Here is a 20,476-nt window from a genome sequence, read left to right as displayed (position 1 = left end):
TTGGAGCAGCCTGGGACAGTGACAGGTGTCCCTGCCCATGGCACTGGATGATCCTTAAGGTGCCCTCCCGCCCAACCCATTCCGTGACTCCCTGGAATTTTTGCCCGGGTGCCAAAGCTGGAAAAGGTGGAGGAACAACAATTCCAAAAGCCTTTTGCTCCTGGGCTCTCTGCTCCAGGCTGCTCCCAGCAGCCATTCCCGTGGGAACGTGGTGGGATTTCATTCCCAAAGGTGGAAAAAAACGGGAAGGGCTTTTCCCTGGGTGAATTTTACAGGCGTAAAGACGTTCCTTTTCTGACCCTCAGAGTAACACACGTCTCCCCCTTCGCGTTTGGAAGGCGTTTCCATGTTCTCCTGGAGTTTCCCTTTGGTGTTTCCGTGGATCTTTGGGAACATTCCCGCTGTTTTCTCTCAGGCTCCTCAGCAGGGATATTGGGAGGACACAGCTATCCCACGGCTTGTTCAAATGATAAAAAAGTGGGAATGAAGCAGCCCCTCACATTTCCTGCTCTAGGGAAGAGGCCAGGGCTGGATTTATGGAAGGATCCAGGATTTTTAGAGGAATAAAACCGTTTCCTCACCCACCGGAATTCCTGCTCCAGGGATAGCAAGGTGGGGATTTCCCACTCAAAGCCAGCCACGAGCGCCGTGGCTCGGGCAGAGCACAACTTACCTCGCTCCCTTCCTCGTTTTTAACACCCGCCATCCCAAAGAAAAGCCGGAATCCACCCGGTTTTTAACCCTTGGCGTTACAAACAGACAAGGACACGTCGCTTTGCTGTGGGATTTCTAATTCCAGCTGCACAAACCCAACAGCTGCAGCTGCTCTTGCCTTGCGGTGTATTCCAGGCTTCCAAGAGCAGATTGTTGGGATTGGAGGTTCCTCAGTGCTGGGAATTGCCCAGCATTCCTGTCTGGAATAAAAATACCCCTCCTCATTTCAGTCTGATCCAAAGACCTCCCCCCCCCGACGTCCTCGCGAGGTTGAGGTCCCGCTATCAATTCCTGCCGATTTTGGGATCAGCTGGAAAGGATTTAAAAGGTTGATGCAGCTTCCAGAGCCTCTGTCCTACCCGAAGAGGTCACAAATTAATTTAAGGAGAGCAGGTCCGTGAAGAGCTGGAGGAGCAAAGATCCAGGTGGATCTTCTCCGTGGAAATTCCCGGGAAAAGCCGTGAGGATCCCTGGAAGCGGCACTTTGCTTGGACGGTTCTGTTTCAGGGAGCTGCACAGGAGGAGGGGAAGCTCGGGCCTGGAACGTGGGAAGTGAAAGAAGAAAACGAATTTACAATGATGGATCGGAACAGGAACGTGATAAAAACATGGAATGGTTTGGGTGGGAAAGAACCTAAAGGTGATCTCATTTCAAACCCTTCCACCGTCTCGGGTTGCTCCAACCTGGCCTTGGATGCTTCCAAGGATTGGGCAGCCACAACTTTTTTTGGGAAACCTGTGCCAGGACCTCCCCACCTTCCCAGGGAAGAGCCCAGACCCATCACCTCCGTGACCTTCTGAGACAATCCTACTTAAAACATTTCTCCTAAATCTACTTCCCCGGTGCTCAGCTTGGCTCCTCTGCTCCGTCAAAACCCGCCGACGTTTTACTCAGCCGCTTCCCTAAATCTGAGAAGGAATAACGGACGTACCACGCGGAAAAGGAGCGGGTTCCTCTTCTTCACGCGCTGCTGTGCGTTTCCTGGAACACCTGGACGACGTCAGGCCTGCTGGCCAGCTGCTGTGCCAGAATTCCCGCGGCATCCGGAGCGTCCCGGAGGCCGGCGCGGAGCAGGATGCGAGCGGCGGCGGCGTGCTGCCCGGCGCTGGCCGCGTGCAGGGCTGGGGAGACACAGCGACCTGGGCTCACCTCCCGGCCTTGGCTCAGCCCGCTTCGGGACAAAACAGGGCTTCTCGTGGAAATAAACGGGCCGAGGGGGAAAAATGATGAGTTTTCCCGGTGGGGGGGGTGGAGGAGGATCACGGAGTTCACCTTGGGATCATCGAGTTGGACTTGAAAGATCGTCCGGTTTCACCCTCCTGCCGTGGGTGGGATCTTCCGTTGTGCCAGGCTGCTCCAAGCCCATCCAGCCTGGCCTTGGGCATTCCAGGGATCCAGGGGCAGCCACAGCTGCTCGGGGAATTCCAGCCCAGGCAGGAATTCCTTCCCAAGATCCCACCCAAATTCCCCTTTTTCAATGGGAAACCATTCCCTGTGTCCTGTCCCTCCCTTTCCCAAATTCCAGCTTCTCCTGGAGCCCCTTTAGGCTCTGGAATGTTCTGGAAGCTCTCCCTGGATCCTTCCCTTCTCCAGGTTGGGAATTCCCAGCTCTCCCAGCCTCACATTGGATCCATCTCCTCTCCAGGAAATCAATGGACTGAGGGGCTTCACTTGGAACCTCAGGAATCCATGAAGGGTCTCCCTTCCCTTTCCCTCTCTTTTCTCTCCCCATTTTCCATAAAAATCCCTCGGGATGGATCCTGAGTGTCCCGAATCCCAGAATCCCAGGAGCAGTTTGGGTGGGAAGGGACCTCAGAGCTTATTCCAGGGACAATTCCACCATCCCAGGCTGCTCCAATCCTTCCTTGGACATTCCAGGGATCCAAGGGCAGCCAGAGCTGCTCGGGGAATTCCAGGAATTCCTTCCCAAGATCCCACCCAAATTCCCCTTTTCCAATGGGAAGCCATTCCCTGTGTCCTGTCCCTCTGCAGCTCTCCTGGAGCCCCTTTAGGCTCTGGAAAAACAGCTCCAAGGTTTCCTTGGATCCTTCTCCTCTCCCACTTTCCTTGGACGCTTCCAAGGATCCGGCTTGTCTGGGAATTCCAGCCCAGCCCCTCCCCACCCTCACTGTAAAAAAAACAAAACCAAACTTCCATGTAATCCAAAGGAAGCATCCTGATCCCTCTGGATAATCCTTTAACCAAACCCCAGGGCCGGGGCATTTGTCAATTTGGGCAGTGGCTGAAACCATTTTTTTTTTCCCCCAAAATTTTGTATTTTTTTTTTTTTTAAATTTATTTTTGGGAGATGCTGATGCAAGAGCAGCCCGAGCTTTTCCCTGTGGGAATGCCGACTCTCCAGCATCGCTATAGCAACTCCATTTCCGTGCCAGCTCCCGAGGATTGTTTGCTCATCAGCCATTTCCAGGCTTCGGAATTGAAAAAGGAATTTGGTTTTTGGTTTTGCTGAAGGAATTGAGGCTGGAGAGCTCAATCCTTGTGTTCGTCCGTCCAATCTGCTTCCAGCGGGATCGTTCCAGCTGAATTTGAGAGGGGAGGAGGCTCAACAGCCCAGCTGCCCCAGGTGAAAAATAACCAGGGGATTCCCAATTTGTGTCTCCGTTCTTTCCCCCACCCCCCCAAGCAGAAATTCCGGCAAACTGAAAGGCAGGGAATGCGAAATTCCCAAAAAAAAAACCAACCCAAAACCCTGGGATGATCCATCACGTTGCTCCCAGAGCAAATGTATCCATGGATTTGGCATCGTCCCTGCATGCTGAGGTTGGGATGTGCTCATGGAAGTTCTTTTTTTCCATAAAACTTAGGAAAAAAAAAAAAAAGGCAAAAAAACCCCTTGGAATTCTCACCGGAACGGCCCTTCCCATCCTTAGCTTGGATATCAGCACCGAGGGACAGCAGCGTGAGGATGGTGTGTCCGTGTCCTTCCTGCAGAAACGTGGAATTTGGGATCAGCTCCATGCTTGGATCCATCCCGGAGCTGGAATTGCACACAGCTGCCCTGTCCGGAGCCGGGTCTGGAGCTCCAGAGGATTTTGGAGCACATGGAAATGAGGCCCAGCTGCCTGCGGCAGGGAAGATCAGATCCCTGTGGCAGGAATTGCTCCAGCTGCTGTTATCCCCTGGGAATTGGCCAGAAAGGTGGCACCGGGCGCTTCCCTAAAATCCCAGAATGGGTTGGGTTGGAAAAAAAAAAAATCCTTCAAGATGAACAAACTTCCAACCCAACCCATGGGCAGGGACACCTTTCCAAGGGTGCTCCAATCCTTCCTTGGGCATTCCGGGGGCAGCCACAGCTGCTCGGGGAATTCCTTCCCAAAATCCCACCCCAATCTCCCCTTTTCCAATCTGAGGCCATTCCCTGTGTCCTGTCCCTCTGTCCCTTGTCCCCAGCCCCTCTGCAGCTCTCCTGGAGCCCCTCCAGGCCCTGGAATGTTCTGGAAGCTCTCCCTGGATCCTTCCCTTCTCCAGGGGAACATTCCCAGCTCTCCCAGCCTGACATTGGATCCATCTCCTCTCCAGGAAATCAACGGACTGAGGGGCTTCACTTGGAACCTCAGGAATCCATGAAGGGTCTCCCTTCCCTTTCCCTCTCTTTTCTCTCCCCATTTCCCCATAAAAATCCCTCGGGATGGATCCCGAGTGTCCCGAATCCCAGAATCCCAGGAGCAGTTTGGGTGGGAAGGGACCTCAGAGCTCATTCCAGGGACAATCCCACCATCCCAGGCTGCTCCAATCCTTCCTTGAACATTCCAGAGGCAGCCACAGCTGCTCTGGGAATTCCAGGAATTCCCAATTCCCAAGATCCCACCCAGCCCTGCCCTGTGGCAGTGGGAAGCCATTCCCCGTGTCCTGTCCCTCTGTCCCTTGTCCCCAGCCCCTCTCCTGGAGCCCCCCCGGGCCCTGCCAGGGGCTCGGAGCTCTCTCCAGCTCTGAGTTTCAAATCCCTCCGATTCCCAGGGGATCTGGAGTTGATTTTTCCAGGGTTTTCCCAGCTGAAGGAGCAAAACCTGTTGCCCATCTGGGCTGTTGGGAAAAAAAATCCCAGCACAACCCCCAGCTCCCTCCTCTCCGCACAGGCTTTTCCAGAAATAAATCCTTTTTCCCGAAATACCACGCCCTGATTGTGGAATTACACCCTCAGTGCCGTGAATTAGGCTTCGTCCTGAGGCTTGGGAAGGGAAAACTCCAGTTCAGATCTTCCCCACCCACTCCTTTTTCCCTATTCCCACAGGATTCCTCAGCATCTTCCCTGCAAACCCGATTCCACGGAAAACGCACCCAGCCAGGAACAGGCCTGGCAGCAAAATGAACTCTAAATAAATAAATAAATGGATTTTTATGTGTTTATAAATGCAAAAAAAGAAAAGGAGATAAAAACCCCAACCCCAGCAGGCCAACAGACACTGCTGTAAACACCAAGGGAGAGGATCCCGTCCAATCATTCCCAAATCAACCAGGAGCTGGGATTTTCTCCAAGGCACGTGATTTATTTTTTTTCCCCCCTCCCTCCCTCCCTCCCCCCAGAGCCTTTGCTGTTCAATTTCCCCTTGGCAAGCAGAAGGGCTTGGAACGTGGATTCTGGGAGCAGGAGGCCGGGGGGAAAAAAGGGAGAAAGGGCTCCTTTGTGGGAGCAAAGTGCACGGCTGGATGGTGCCAGCATTCCCAGGGAGGGGCTGGGAAGGGTTTTCTAGGAGCAGGGGAATGGGGTGAGCTTCAATTCCCACTCCAGGGCTGTTAAAATCCCGGGGTGAGGTTTTATTCCCGGTTAAAATCCCGGGGTGAGGTTTTATTCCCGGTTAAAATCCCGGGGTGAGGTTTTATTCCCGGTTAAAATCCTGGGGTGAGGTTTTATTCCCAGTTAAAATCCCGGGGTGAGGTTTTATTCCCGGTTAAAATCCCGGGGTGAGGTTTTATTCCCGGTTAAAATCCTGGGGTGAGGTTTTATTCCCAGTTAAAATCCCGGGGTGAGGTTTTATTCCCGGTTAAAATCCCGGGGTGAGGTTTTATTCCCAGTTAAAATCCCGGGGTGAGGTTTTATTCCCAGTTAAAATCCCGGGGTGAGGTTTTATTCCCGGTTAAAATCCCGGGGTGAGGTTTTATTCCCGGTTAAAATCCTGGGGTGAGGTTTTATTCCCAGTTAAAATCCCGGGGTGAGGTTTTATTCCCGGTTAAAATCCTGGGGTGAGGTTTTATTCCCAGTTAAAATCCCGGGGTGAGGTTGAACATCCCTGGATGCGAGCGGGGATATTCCCGTGCTGCCAGCTGGATCCTGGTGAGCAGGGAAATTTTGGGATCTGCATTCCCAGGGAATGTTGCAGGACCCACAGCTCTGCTCCCCACACGGGCTGGGAGGAGGAGAACGCTCCAGTGGTTCTGGAATTTCAAACAACTCCTGTGTGAAGGACAAAGATAAAATCCTGGGAGCTCCCCCTGCCTTCCCAGCTCTCCTTGGCCACGTCTCCCGTCCCTCCTCTGCAGGCAGCTGCACACAAACACGGAATTCCTGGGCTGGGAAGGAGCTCGGAGCCCCCCCAGTGCCACCCCTGCCACGGCAGGGACACCTCCCACTGCCCCAGGCTGCTCCAGCCTGGCCTGGGACATCCCAGGGATCCAGGGGCAGCCACAGCTGCTCGGGGAATTCCTTCCCAAAATCCCACCCCAATCTCCCCTTTTCCAGTGGGAAGCCATTCCCTGTGTCCCGTCCCTCTGTCCCTTGTCCCCAGCCCCTCTGCAGCTCTCCTGGAGCCCCTTCAGGCCCTGGAATGTTCTGGAAGCTCTCCCTGGATCCTTCCCTTCTCCAGGGGAACATTCCCAGCTCTCCCAGCCTGACATTGGATCCATCTCCTCTCCAGGAAATCAACGGACTGAGGGGCTTCACTTGGAATCTCCGGAATCCACGAAGGGTCTCCCTTCCCTTTCCCTCTCTTTTCTCTCCCCATTTTCCATAAAAATCCCTCGGGATGGATCCCGAGTGTCCCGAATCCCAGAATCCCAGGAGCAGTTTGGGTGGGAAGGGACCTCAGAGCTCATTCCAAGGACAATTCCACCATCCCAGGCTGCTCCAATCCTTCCTTGGACATTCCAGGGGCAGCCACAGCTGCTCTGGGAATTCCAGGAATTCCCAATTCCCAAGATCCCACCCAGCCCTACCCTGTGGCAGTGGGAAGCCATTCCCTGTGTCCCATCCCTCTGTCCCTTGTCCCCAGTCCCTCTGCAGCTCTCCTGGAGCCCCTGGAATGTTCCGGAAGCTCTCCCTGGATCCTTCCCTTCTCCAGGAGAACATTCCAGCCCTGGGAGCAGCTCTGTGCACTCCCCTGGACTCTCCAGGTCCTGCTGCTGTTGACCCCAGGGGCTGGGATCCGCTGCTCCAGGTGGGATCTCGGCAGACAACCCCACCCTCACCCCGCTGCCAACAAACCAGGGAACGGGGAGCGGGCAAGGAGCAGAGCGACAGCGGCACAAGACGGTGACAAACGGCAGCTCCGGCCCGCTTCGCACCGGTTTTTCCAAAGGGATTTGGGAGCAGGGACAAACCTTGGCTGCGTAGTGCAGCGCTGGCAGCCGCAGGGCCGTGGCTGTGCCGTTGACGTCCACGCCAAGCTGGGACACCAGGAACCGGATGGATCCGTCCTGGGCCGTCACAGCTGCTCTGTGCAGGGCCTGAGCTCCCAGGGCATCCACGGCGGTGGGACAGGCCTGAAATGAAGGAATTAGCACGGGGTTAACATCCCCAAATGGGATCGTTGCGAGGAAACCTCCACGGGGTTTCCACCCTCAGTGCCTGTTCCGTAATTCCTGCCCCAGGAGCCGATTCCTGATAACTTCAGGAAAATCCTCCTCATCTCCAGGAGGAATTTGCCTTTTTTCCCACAATTTCTTTCTTTACAATTTGGGAATTTGCTTCCTTGCACTCCAGTCACGATACATGGCTCAGCTGTTCCACGATTCCACAATTCCTGCCCCAGGAGCCGATTCCTGATAACTTCAGGAAAATCCTCCTCATCTCCAGGAGGAATTTGCCTTTTTTCCCACAAATTCTTTCTTTACTTGGGAATTTGCTTCCTTACACTCTAGGCACGATGAACACACGGATCAGCTGTTCCACGATTCCACAATTCCTGCCCCAGGAGCCGATTCCTGATAACTTCACTCAACCAAATCCTTCTCATCTCCAGGAGGAATTTGCCTTTTTTCCCACAATTTCTTTCTTTACAATTTGGGAATTTGCTTCCTCACACTCCAGTCACAATGAACACACGGATCAGCTGTTCCATGATTCCACAATTCCTGCCCCAGGAGCCGATTCCTGATTAACTTCACTCAACCAAATCCTTCTCATCTCCAGGAGGAATTTACCTTTTTCTCCCCACACAATTTCTTTCTTTACAATTTGGGAATTTGCTTCCTCGCACTCCAGTCACGATACATGGCTCAGCTGTTCCACGATTCCACAATTCCTGCCCCAGGAGCCGATTCCTGATTAACTTCAGGAAAATCCTTCTCCAGCAGGAATTTCCCTTTTTCTCCCCACAAATTCTTTCCCTACCATTCGGGAATCCGCTCTCTCCCGCCCCGGTCACGATGCGCGCACGGCTCAGCCCCTGGAAGAGGCAGGGAGGGATTTTGGGCACCCACCTGGTGTTTGTCCAGGAGCAGCTGGGCAACGGGCACGTGGCCGTGCTGCAGAGCGTCCATGAGGGGAGTGACCCCACAGCTGTCCCTGCTGTCAGCCCTGTACCGGCACCTGCGAGCGACAGGAGCAAACGCCAGGCCCGAGCTGCCGGCAGCTCCAAAATCCGCGCGGGAGGAGACTCTCGGCAGCTGAGGCGGGCAATGGGAGACATCAAGCTCAGCCACAGACCAGGGATGAACCCGTGCCGGTGAAAAAACAAAAGCAAGGCTAAGCCCAGCTTAGGAAAGCTGCTCCCAGCCAGGAATCCCGTTGGACACTGGCGCGGCAGCAGGGAAAACGACGGCAGGGCTGAGTTCCAGAACCGGGATTTGTGTCGGGACCGAGAGGGGATTCACGCCGAGGGAATCCTTGTCTCTTTTTCCCGGCTGGGGAAAACCTGGAGCACGAGGAGAAAGCCTGGGGATGGAGGGCAGGGCAGCTGTGCTCCGCAATCCCGCCATGGAGCGGCACAAGCATCCTTTGTGTCCGAAGGCTGGCAGGGAATGGGAGGAGGGGGAGGAGGAAAAGCTGGAAAAGCTGGATGGAGTTTGCTTACCTCTCCAGGAGCAGCTCCACGGCCTGGGAATGGCCATGCATTGCTGGGAAAAAACAGGAAAAAGAGGGATTTTTTATCCTTCTCATCTCCAGGGGGAATTTGCCTTTTTTTCCCCACGCAATTTCTTTCTTTACAATTTGGGAATTTGCTTCCTCACACTCCAGTCATGATACTTGGCTCAGCTGTTCCATGATTCCACAATTCCTGCCCCAGGAGCCGATTCCCGAATAACTTCAGGAAAATCCTCCTCATCTCCAGGTGGAATTTTCCTTTTTTCCCCCCCAGTTTCCTCCTCGGGGTTCGTGGTTTTGCGTTCCTACAGTGAGGCACGCTCAGGTCGCTGCTCCTTTTGGATCCAAGGGGATTTCACTTCCCACCCATCTATATTTTTATTTTTCTTTATTTTCTTTTTTGGTGGGATGAAACAAAGGCGTCCTTCCCTCTGATCCCACAGGGCAAAGGCGTGGTGGTCCTTTGCTCATTCCCCAGCTGGGAGGTGGGAGAAGCCAGAGGAACACAAAGCAGGGAGCCGGGGGAATGCTGGAGAACATCCCCAGCCCTCCCGTCTCGGCATCCTCACCCTTCTCAGAGGGAAAAACACCATTCTGAGCCTGAGGCACTGAAATATTCCAGGTTTTTTCCTTTTTTTTTTTTCTTTCTGGATTTTTTCCTTTAAACGTTTCATTTTACACAGCTCTGATCCAGCTCGTTTGTTTGTTTGTTTTCCCTACGGGTCATTTCGCAAAACAAATGGAATATATTGAAGAGGGGAAAAAAAAAAAAATACGGAACCAAGGCTGGAGCTGCTCATGGAAAAAGGGGAATTTGTGTTCCCAGGAACAACTTCCAGCTGGAATCCCAGCGAGGGATTCCCAGATTTTTGGCTCTTTGCTGCTGCTCCCTGCCTGGTCTTCACCTGAGCTGCTGGAAAACCCAAAAATCCCTCCCAGCAACACGATTCCATCTTTTATCAGGAACAGAGGCTCGGGAAAGCTGGGATTCCTCTAATTCCCTCTTCCCTTGGGATAGAAGAAGCAACAGAGCTGAAGGAATCAACCTTTAATGATATTCAAAGAAATAATTGCAGGAGGGAGGAAATGACCCTCGATCAATCCGGGAAAGCAGCTGGCCTGGTTAAAGTGCTCCCATCCCCACCCCCGGGATGGAAATCCATGGAAATCCATGGAAATCCATGGAAAAGGCCATTTGTCCTGACGGGATTTCCCCTGAGGCAGCAGCCCCTCAGCCCTGCTCCTGCCTCAAGGGACTGGGAATATCCCCTGGGAGAAGCGTGGCGAGAGCAGGGCTCAGATTGCCCCGGGAGGGTTCAATCAGAATTCCAGAATTCCCCGATTCCAGCCCTTCTTCCCAGGTGTTCCCACTCCTGCAGGGTCAGGCTGGATGAGGAGATCCCAGAAATCCACCCCAGCCGTGCCTTTGGCCAAGAAAAACACAAGCGGAGGCACCTCTGGGAAGGAGAATCCAGGTGCCGCCTCCTGATCGTGTTCCCGTATCCCGAGGCAGGGAGGAGACTTTGGATCGAGGGTAAAATCCCTCCCTCTTCCCACAGGATAATCCCGAATCCCAGAGCTCAGCCTGAGCCCAAGGCAACTGCTGGGAGAGCTCCGTGGAAACAACACCTGGAATTGGGCAGGGATGGGAGAACAACAACAACAACAACAAAAACGGGATCAGCCACTTGAGGAAGGACAGCACAGCACCTTGGGTTTTCCCAGGGAGGCAATCCCGAAAAAATCCTTTGGGAAGGGAGATTTGGGGCGGAGCTCTCCTGCTGAGAGCGGGAACACGCAGCTCTGGCCGCGCTCCGAGTGGTTCCCGTCTGCTTCCCAGCAATCCGGAGGGGGCTGGGGTTCCTAAACCCGCCCATTCCCGGGAATATCCCTCGAAAGCCTGGAAAAAGGGAATTCCCTCCAATCCTGAGGGGGCTGGGGTTCCTAAACCTGCCCATTCCTGGGAATATCCCTCGAAAGCCGGGGAAAAGGGAATTCCCAGCAATCCTGAGGGGGCTGGGGTTCCTAAACCCGCCCATTCCCAGGAATATCCCTCGAAAGCCGGGAAAAAGGGAATTCCCTCCAATCCTGAGGGGGCTGGGGTTCCTAAACCCGCCCATTCCCGGGAATATCCCTCGAAAGCCGGGAAAAAGGGAATTCCCTCCAATCCTGAGGGGGCTGGGGTTCCTAAACCTGCCCATTCCCGGGAATATCCCTCGAAAGGAAGGAAAAAGGGGAATTGGGCCTGGTGGGCTGCAGCAAGAGCTCCTGCGTATTCCCGGCAGGAATTCTCCCCTTTGCAGACAGGCCCTCTGGAATTCCCACCATGGGATGGGAGCAAAGGGGGCTCCGAAATCTGGAGTTTGCTGTCGGAATCACGGGAGTTGTTTCCGTTGGAAAAGTGCCCGAGGCCAAATATTCCCAGCCCCGCCCCGCGTCCCCAGGTGCCACGCGCGCGTGGATTTGAAATCCCTCCAGGAATGGGGGACTGCGGCCCTGCCCCGAGCAGCTCATTCCAATGTTTTCCCTCTCCCTTTTCCAGGAAGGGATGTTCCCGACATCCCTGTGACGAAGAAATCCATCCCCAGAGGGTTCCTCTCAGGGATTGAACGTGCCAGGATGTGCCTGGGGCTGGGGAAGGGCAGGAAGGGAAATCACACCCACATTCCAAGTCTGGGATCCACCGGGGGGAGATGAACTCGATCCACGGATCCCAGAGCTCCCGGGGTGGATCCCAGCTTTACCCACCAGGAAGGACAATCACACCCACATTCCAAGTCAAGGGAGCTCAGATCCATCTCTGCCAGGGGGGGATGATCCACGGATCCCAGAGCTCCCGGGGTGGATCCCAGCTTTACCCACCAGGAAGGGAAATAAGGAAAATCCCACCCATGCTCCATGTCAAGGGAGCTGAGATCCATCTGTGCCAGGGGGAGATGAACTCGATCCACGGATCCCAGAGCTCCCGGGGTGGATCCCAGCTTTACACAAGGAAGGACAATCACACCCCCGTTCCCAGTCTGGGATCCACCGGGGGGAGATGAACTCGATCCACGGATCCCAGAGCTCCCGGGGTGGATCCCAGCTTTACACAAGGAAGGACAATCACACCCCCGTTCCCAGTCTGGGATCCACCGGGGGGAGATGAACTCGATCCACGGATCCCAGAGCTCCCGGGGTGGATCCCAGCTTTACCCACCAGGAAGGACAATCACACCCACATTCCAAGTCAAGGGAGCTCAGATCCATCTGTGCCAGGGGAGATGATCCACGGATCCCAGAGCTCCCGGGGTGGATCCCAGCTTTACCCACCAGGAAGGACAATCACACCCACATTCCAAGTCAAGGGAGCTCAGATCCATCTGTGCCAGGGGGGGATGATCCACGGATCCCAGAGCTCCCGGGGTGGATCCCAGCTTTACCCACCAGGAAGGAAAATAAGGAAATCCCACCCATGCTCCATGTCAAGGGAGCTGAGATCCATCTGTGCCAGGGGGAGATGATCCACAGATCCCAGAGCTCCCGGGGTGGATCCCAGCTTTACCCACCAGGAAGGGAAGGAAGGAAATCCCAGCCAAGCTCCACGTCCAGGGCAGCGGCCGTACCTGCCGTGTGCAGCGGAGTCCTGCCCGTGGCGCTCGCCGTGTCCCAGCAGCGCGGGGACACCTCCAGGAGGTAGCGGAGCACCCCGGGGTGCCCCGCCCTGCTGGCAATGTGGAAACAATTCCAGCCGTCCTTATTCCGCAGCAAGGGGTCGGCTCCGTGCTCCACCAGCGTTCGGATCACCGCCAGGTCTGTCCTGGTGCAAGCCAACATCAGGGGAGTCCTGGGAAAAGATCCAGGGGAACGGAATGGAATGGGAAGGGGAAAGGGGAAAGGGGAAAGGGGAAAGGGGAAATGGGGAAAGGGGAAAGGGGAAAGGGGAAAGGGGAAAGGGGAAAGGGGAAAAGGGAAAAGGGAAAAGGGAAAAGGGAAAAGGGAAAAGGGAAAAGGAAAAGGAAAAGGGAAAAGGAAAAGGGAAAAGGAAAAGGGAAAAGGAAAAGGGAAAAGGAAAAGGGAAAAGGAAAAGGGAAAGGGAAATAAATAAAGTAAAATAAAATAAAAAATAATAAAATAAAAAATAATAAAAATAAAATAAAATAAAAATAAAATAAATTAAAAAATAAAATAAAGGAAAATGAAATGGAAAATGAAATAAATAAAATAAATAAAAAATACAATAAAATAAATAAAATAAAATAAAATAAAATAAATAAAAAATACAATAAAATAAATTAAATAAAATAAATAAATTAAAATAAAATAAATTAAAAAATATATAATTAAATTTAAAAAATAAAATAAAAGAAAATAAATTTAAAAAATAAAAAATTTTAAAAATAAAATAAAATAAAACAAAACAAAATATAATATAATATAATAAAATAATAAAAAAATAAAATAATACAATAAAATAAAACAAAACAAAACAAAACAAAATGAAACAAAACAAAACAAAATATAAAATAAAACCAAACCAAACGAAACCCGGGACGCCGAATCCCAAGTCCCGCCCCGGATTCAGGTGATTTTACAGCCTCGTTTCTCCAGGCTGGGAACATTCCGGCCGCTTTTCCACGGAGCGTTTTGTGGTTCTGAGGCAAACGAGGCTTTTTGTTTTTCCCCAAAGGTTTGGATTTGGAATTTCGGAATTTCTCCCAAAAATCCAACCGGACCCACAGCACGGGGAAGGGAATTCTGCCCCTCTGCTCCACCCAGGTGATCCCACGTGGAATCCACCTCTGGGAGCCCCAACAGCAGCGCCTGGAGCTGCTGGAGCAAATCCAGAGGAATCCACGGAGCTGCTCCAGGGCTGGAGCCAGGCTGGGAGAGCTGGGAATGTTCCCCTGGAGAATGGAAGGATCCAGGGAGAGCTTCCAGAACATTCCAGCGCCTCCAGGGGCTCCAGGAGAGCTGCAGAGGGGACTGGGGACAGAGGGACGGGACACAGGGAATGGCCTCAGATTGGCAAAGGGGAAATTTGGGTGGGATCTTGGGAAGGAATTCCCCGAGCAGCTGTGGCCGGGGAAGGTCCCCGGCCAGGCCGGCACCTACCAGTCGGCCTTCTTCAAGCAATCCACGCTGGCCCCTCTCTCCAGCAGGAAGGCCACGCACTCCCGGTGCCCCACGGCCGCCGCCTCGTGGACGGGCCTCTTGTAGTCCCCGTTGGTCACCTCCACGTCCACGCCCACGGCGCGGACCAGGAATTCCAGCACGTCCCCGCGGCCCGAGCGAGCGGCGTGGTGCAGCAGGGAGTCTCCCAGACGGCCCCAGCGCCAGCCGCGAGCCGCTGCCATGTCCTGCGGCCTCAGCTCGCGCCGGAGGGCGGCCAGGTTTCCCTCCCGCACCAGCCTCAGGAGCCGCCGCCGCTGCTGCTGCTGCATCTCCTGCTCCGCCATGGTGCCGGGACTGAGGGGGGAAAAAAAAATCGGGATTTGGTGGGATAGCCTGGTTGGATTGGGATAGGCAGGAAGTTTTCCCTCAGGAAATCCCACAGGGCATCCAGGTTTCCCTCCCGCACCAGCCTCAGGAGCCGCTGCTGCTGCCTCTCCTGCTCCGCCATGGTGCCGGGACTGAGGGGAAAAAGGGGAAAAAATCGGGATTTGGTGGGATAGCCTGGTTGGATTGGGATAGGCAGGAAGTTTTCCCTCAGGAAATGCCACAGCGCATCCAGGTTTCCCTCCTGCACCAGCCTCAGGAGCCGCCGCCGCTGCTGCTGCTGCATCTCCTGCTCCGCCATGGTGCCGGGCCTGAGGGGAAACAGGAAAGAAAATCGGGATTTGGTGGGATAGCCTGGTTGGATTGGGATAGGCAGGAAGTTTTCCCTCAGGAAATCCCACAGGGCGGCCAGGTTTCCCTCCCGCACCAGCCTCAGGAGCCGCCGCCGCTGCTGCTGCTGCATCTCCTGCTCCGCCATGGTGCCGGGACTGAGGGGAAACAGGAAAGAAAATCGGGATTTGGTGGGATAGCCTGGTTGGATTGGGATAGGCAGGAAGTTTTCCCTCAGGAGAAGCAGGGCCTGGTGTCTATTTCCAGAAAAACGGGAATTTTTCCCTCAGGAAATCCCACAGCACATCCAGGTTTCCCTGCTGGACCAGCCGCCGCCTCTCCCGCTCCGCCATGGTGCCGGGACTGAGGGGGAAAAAAAAAATCGGGATTTGGTGGGATAGCCTGGTTGGATTGGGAGTTTGGGATAAATAGGAATGAGGTTTTCCCTCAGGAGAAGCAAAGCCTGGTGTCTATTTCCAGAAAAACGGGAATTTTTCCCTCAGGAAATCCATGAACCGGCCTGTCCCTCAGGATGAGCAGGGATTTCCTTCCGCCTCGGGGTCATTAAAAAGTTTCCTTCTCCCTCGGGGAAATTTAAAATTTCCCTTCGGAAAAGCGGGATCTGGCCTCTCCTTCAGGGAAACCGGGAATTTTGCTCTCCCTCTGAAATTCGGGAAGCAGCCAGCCCTCAGTCAAAGCAGAAATTCCCATTCCTCCTGGGGAAACTCCAAAATTCCCGTTCCTCTTGGGAAAGCCAGGAAGCAGCTGGAGATCCAGAATTGTTCCTTTTTCCTTCAGGGAAACCTGAAATTCCCTTTTTCCTCTGGAAAAGGAATAATTTCCTTTTCCCTGAGGACAGCCAGCCCCCAACCCCTCCTCCAGGAAAAGCTGCAATTCCCTTTGCCCTCCCAAAAGAACCAGAAATTCCCTTTTCCCTCAGGAAAAAAAAAACGGGAATTCCCTCTTCCCTCAGGAAAAACCCAGGAATTCCCTTTTCCCTCAGGAAAAACCCAGGAATTCCCTCTTCCCTCAGGAAAAACCCAGGAATTCCCTCTTCCCTCAGGAAAAACCCAGGAATTCCCTTTTCCCTCAGGAAAAACCCAGGAATTCCCTTTTTCCTCAGGAAAAAACCCAGGAATTCCCTTTTCCCTCAGGAAAAACCCAGGAATTCCCTTTTTCCTGAGGGAAAATCCCAGGAATTCCTTTTTCCCTCAGGAAAAACCCAGGAATTCCCTTTTTCCTGAGGGAAAATCCCAGGAATTCCTTTTTCCTTCAGGAAAATCCCAGGAATTCCTTTTTCCCTCAGGAAAAAACCCAGGAATTCCCATTTTCCCTCAGGAAAAACCCAGGAATTCCCTTTTTCCTCAGGAAAAACCCAGGAATTCCTTTTTCCCTCAGGAAAATCCCAGGAATTCCTTTTTCCCTCAGGAAAAACCCAGGAATTCCCTTTTTCCTGAGGCACAACCCAGGAATTCCTTTTTCCCTCAGGAAAAACCCAGGAATTCCCTTTTTCCTGAGGCACAACCCAGGAATTCCCTTTTCCCTCAGGAAAAAACCCAGGAATTCCCTTTTTCCTGAGGCACAACCCAGGAATTCCTTTTTCCCTCAGGAAAAACGCAGGAATTCCCTTTTTCCTGAGGCACAACCCAGGAATCCCCGTTTCCTTGGGAGCTCCCGGTGGGGGCCGCTCCCACACGCCGCTGACCCCCCACATTCCCTCCCCAGCTCATCCCAGGCCGCGGCATTCCCGCGGGGAAAATTCCCGACTCTTCCCGACTCACCCGCGCGCCGCCGAGCCCGCGTGACGTCACCGGCGGGGGCCGCAACGTCACCACGCGGGACGGGGAAAACAAACCCCGCCCAACCCGGAAGCGCCGCGCCATTGGACAACGCCGAGGACCGCGCCGGTTTTTGATTGGGCGGCGGGGAAGGGGGCGGGGCTGTCGGAGGGCGCGGGGTTGTGGGCGCACGGAGCGGGTGAGGACGCGACCATTGCTGCTGCGGGGGGGGGGGGGACGGGAACGGGATTTCCTTGGAAATGCGGTTTATTTGGGAATGCGGGAATGAGGGAATCCTTGGAATTGAGGGGCTGGCACTGAGGGGACACTTGGCAGCGGCGGGGGGGTGATATTCGAAGGGCTTTTGGCACTGCGGGGGACCTTTGGCGTTGAGGGGACGTTGGGAGCGGGGAGTCCTTTGGCGCCAGGGGGACCTTTGGAAATGCGGGAATCTTTGGGATTGAGGGGTTGGGAATGAGGGAATCCTTGTTGGGGAGTGAACGGGGGGGGGCTCTTGGCTGAGAAGGGGTTAAAAAATGTAATTCCTTGGAGTTGGGGGACCCTTGGGAATGGGGGAATCCTTGGAATTGAGGGATTTACACTGAGGGGGCTTTGGGAATGACGGGACCCTCAGGACGAGGCCGTTGCACCCCTGTGGGAAAGGGGGTTTGGAAAAGAGGGAAAACGGCGAGCAGCTCCAACTTTTTTTTTTTATTTTCCCCCCAAATATTCCTCGTCCCTCTGGAGCTTTTCCGCCGTGCTCTGATCCCACCGTTTCCCGGCTGGAATGTCGTCTCCTGGCCGACATCCCTCGTGGGATGGAAGCCTGGTGACAGCGACCTTGGGAAAACCGGGAAAAAAAAAAAAAAATGGGAATGCAAAAAAAGCCTGAGCGAGAAATTCCCTTTTAAAGTGGAATCCCGGAATGATTTCGGTCGGAATAAAAATCATTAAATCCAGCAATTCCCCCAGCAGTGCCAAGGGAGTGTCTTGGGAATTTTGGGGGTATTTTTCCCCTTTTATTTGCCTCGTTTTCCGTGTTTTTGAGGAAGCGGAGCGGCTTCCCCGGGGAGCCGAGCGCTTCTCACTCCGCCGAGCTGCAAGGGAGGAGTCGTTCAGCCTGGGGGGATCAAACCCCTAAGACCCTCCAATCCAAACATTATCCCCCAAAATAATAATAATAATGATAATAATAATAATAATAATAATATTAATGATAACCGGGCTGGTCCTCGGATCCTGCCCTGCGAGGAAAGTGGAGCTCTTTTTTCCTTTTTTTTTTTCCTTTTTTTTTCCTTTTTTTTTCCTTTTTTTTTTTCCTTTTTTTTTCCTTTTTTTTTCCTTTTTTTTTTCCTTTTTTTTTCCTTTTTTTTCCTTTTTTTCCTTTTTTTTTCCTTTTTTTTTCCTTTTTTTCCCCTTTTTTTCCCCTTTTTTTCCCCTTTTTTCCCTTTTTTTCCCCTTTTTTCCCCTTTTTTCCCCTTTTTTCCCCTTTTTTCCCCTTTTTTCCCTTTTTTCCCTTTTTTTTTTCCTTTTCCCCCCTTTTCCCCCCTTTTCCCCCCTTTCCCCCCTTTTTTCCTTTTTTCCTTTTTTCACTTTTTCTTTCCTTTTTTCCTTTTTTTCCTTTTTTCCCTTTTTTTCCTTTTTTCTTTTTTTTTTTCTTTTTTCTTTCTTCTTTTTTCTTTTTTTTCCCTTTTTCTTTTCTTTTTTTTTTCCTTTTTGTTTTGGTTTTTTTTGTGGCTGCCGCCGCAGGCGTTCTTAAAGGGCACTAAATTACCGGGAGCAAAAGTGAAGCTGCTGATGCCGGCAGGAAGGAGCTCATCCCCTGACACCTTTTTCTGCTGGTTTGGGGATTTTTTTTTTTTTTCCCAGAAAAAACTGGAAAACCTGCCAGGATTCTGGACCGGGCTTTTTTTTTTGTCGTCGTCGTTGTTGTTCTCCTGTTGTTATATTTGCAAACAGAATCCCGGAATTCCGGGCTGCTTTGGGGGCGGGAAGAGGATTTAAAGGTGATCCATTCTGAGCCCCTTTGATGGGACACTTGCCACTCTCCCGGCGCGATCCAAGCCTCACCCACGGTCATTTCCACGGACCCAGGGACAGCCACAGCTTCTCTGGGAATTCCTCCCCAATCTCCGAAGGAAATCCTCTCCAGAAAATCCCCCCGCTGCAATCCTGACCCTGTCAAAACCAAACACGATTCTGTGCGCGGTGTCGTCATCCCTCTCCCCCGGCTTTCGGGGAACGATGTTTGGTTTGGTTTAGTTGTTTTTATTCCCTCTTTCTTTCCCGTTTTTCTCTCTCTCTGTGTGCGCTCGCAGGGATGAACAGCTCCAAGAGGAGGCAGCTGACGGCTGCGGAGTGTGAAGCTCTGGCCCGGAGCCGGGGGAGAGGCAGAGGAGGAGCCGGGCGGAGCCTTCATCCCGTGCCCGGGACGAGGAGACGCCCCGCGGGTGAGTTCGGCGGCGCCCTCTGCTCCGGGCGAGCTGGGAATGTTCCCCCTGGAGAAGGGAAGGAGCCAGGAGAGCTTCCAGAACATTCCAGGAGAGCTGCAGAGGGGCTGGGGACGAGGGACAGAGGGATGGACACAGGGAATGGCTTCCCGCTGGGAAAGGGGAATTCGGGTGGGATCTGGGGAAGGAATTCCCGGAATTCCCCGAGCAGCTGTGGCCGCCCCTGGGATGTCCAAGGAGGGATTGAGCAGCCTGGGATGGTGGGATTGGCCCTGGAATGAGCTCTGAGGTCCCTTCCCACCCAAACTGCTCCTGGGATTCTGGGATTCGGGACACTCGGGATCCATCCCGAGGGATTTTTATGGGAAACGGGGAGAGAAAAGAGAGGGAAAGGGAAGGGAGACCCTTCATGGATTCCTGAGGTTCCAAGTGAAGCCCCTCAGTCCGTTGATTTCCTGGAGAGGAGATGGATCCAATGTCAGGCTCTGTTCTACTCTGTTCTACTTAATTCATTATTTTACTTTATTATTTTATTTTATTATTTTGGTTGATTTTATTTCTTTCTCATATTATTTAAATTTTCTTTATTTTTTATTTCTTTTATATCACGTTTTCATTTAATTTTTTTTGTTCTATTATTATTTTTAATGTTATTTTTCCGTATTTATTTTTATGATTTTTTCACGGTTTTATTTCTATGTTATTTTATTTATTTTAAGGTAAATTCATTTTAATTTATAGCAGATTTTCATTTAGTTTTTATCTTTTTCTTTTATTCTCATTTTATTTTTTTTGAATATTTTTCTTTGCTGTATTATTTTTTATGGGTTTTTTATTTTTTATTGTTTGTTTTTTTATTATTTTATTTTTATTCTTATTTTATTTTTTATTTTATTTTTTATTTTATGGCTTTATTTTTTTTTTTTAATTTTTATTTTATTTTTATTTTTTGTTTTATGGTTTAATTTTTTATTACTTATTTTTTATTGTTTTTAATTTTATTCTTTTTTTATTTTTTATTTTTTTATCTTATGGCTTTATTTTATTTTTTTATTATTTCTTTTTTATGTTATTATTTTATATTTTTTATTTTACGGTTTTATTTTATTTTTTATTATTTCTTTTTTATTATTTTTTATTATTTTATGGCTTTATTTTATTATTTTTTTATTTTTATTTTATTTTTATTTTTTATTTTATGGTGTAATTTTTTATTACTTATTTTTTATTTTTTTAATTTTATTCTTTATTTTTTATTTTTTTATCTTATGGCTTTATTTTATTTTTTTATTATTTCTTTTTTATTTATTATTATTTTATTTTTTTTATTTTTTTTTATTATTTCTTTTTTATTATTTTCTATTTTTTATTTTAATTTTTATTTTATGGCTTTATCTTACTTTTTTTAATTTTTAGTTTGGCTTTTTTTTTTAATTTTAGGGGGCTCTTTTTAATTTCTAATTTT

General features: G+C 51.3%; 2 protein-coding genes across 9 annotated transcripts in view; one reads left to right on the top strand and one right to left on the bottom strand.

The window, feature by feature from the left end:
- Window positions 1-99: 99 nt before the first annotated feature.
- Window positions 100-15,828, bottom strand: ANKRD16 (ankyrin repeat domain 16). Of its 8 annotated transcripts, XR_010720726.1 has the most exons (10): window positions 14,881-15,828; window positions 14,070-14,764; window positions 12,581-12,801; window positions 8,965-9,007; window positions 8,372-8,480; window positions 7,271-7,432; window positions 3,583-3,661; window positions 1,647-1,836; window positions 1,074-1,252; window positions 100-914 (listed from the first exon to the last, which is right to left on the bottom strand). XR_010720726.1 is itself a non-coding variant. In XM_066182640.1 (9 exons), the coding sequence occupies exons 2-8, from the start codon at window positions 14,411-14,413 to the stop codon at window positions 1,676-1,678; spliced, it is 1,119 nt and encodes a 372-aa protein (XP_066038737.1). In that variant the 5' UTR covers window positions 14,414-14,423; window positions 14,536-15,828; the 3' UTR covers window positions 110-1,252; window positions 1,647-1,675. The 8 variants fall into 8 exon arrangements, 6 of the variants coding, with proteins under 6 accessions (XP_066038737.1, XP_066038732.1, XP_066038734.1 ...); XM_066182640.1 differs by having other exon boundaries at window positions 110-1,252; window positions 14,070-14,423; window positions 14,536-15,828; XM_066182635.1 differs by having other exon boundaries at window positions 110-1,252.
- A 3,097-nt stretch (window positions 15,829-18,925) lies between these two features.
- The window catches only part of FBH1 (F-box DNA helicase 1), a gene marked incomplete at its 5' end in the record, with an annotated part of 140,679 nt that continues 139,128 nt past the window's right edge, over window positions 18,926-20,476 (top strand). The window contains one exon of the mRNA XM_066182619.1: window positions 18,926-19,011. Within this exon, the coding sequence (XP_066038716.1) occupies window positions 18,926-19,011 (86 nt within the window). The remainder of the gene's footprint in view (window positions 19,012-20,476) is intronic.

Source organism: Chamaea fasciata, unplaced genomic scaffold, assembly GCF_029207755.1.
Source record: "Chamaea fasciata isolate MVZ Bird 193981 ecotype frontalis unplaced genomic scaffold, bChaFas1.0.hap1 SCAF_5, whole genome shotgun sequence".
NCBI lineage: Eukaryota > Metazoa > Chordata > Aves > Passeriformes > Sylviidae > Chamaea > Chamaea fasciata.
The sequence above is the reverse complement of the archived record's forward strand: the minus strand, read 5'-3'. Positions and strand labels throughout refer to the sequence as shown.

Coding starts and splice junctions, on each gene's coding strand:
- ANKRD16 (XM_066182635.1), bottom strand. CDS start 14,931: ATGGCGGAGCAGGAGATGCAGCAGCAGCAGCGGCGGCGGCTCCTGAGG. Junction 12,802..14,069: donor TGCTTGAAGAAGGCCGACTG/GTAGGTGCCGGC, acceptor ATCTTTTCCCAG/GACTCCCCTGATGTTGGCTT. Junction 7,433..8,371: donor TGCTCCTGGACAAACACCAG/GTGGGTGCCCAA, acceptor CCTTCATTTCAG/GCCTGTCCCACCGCCGTGGA.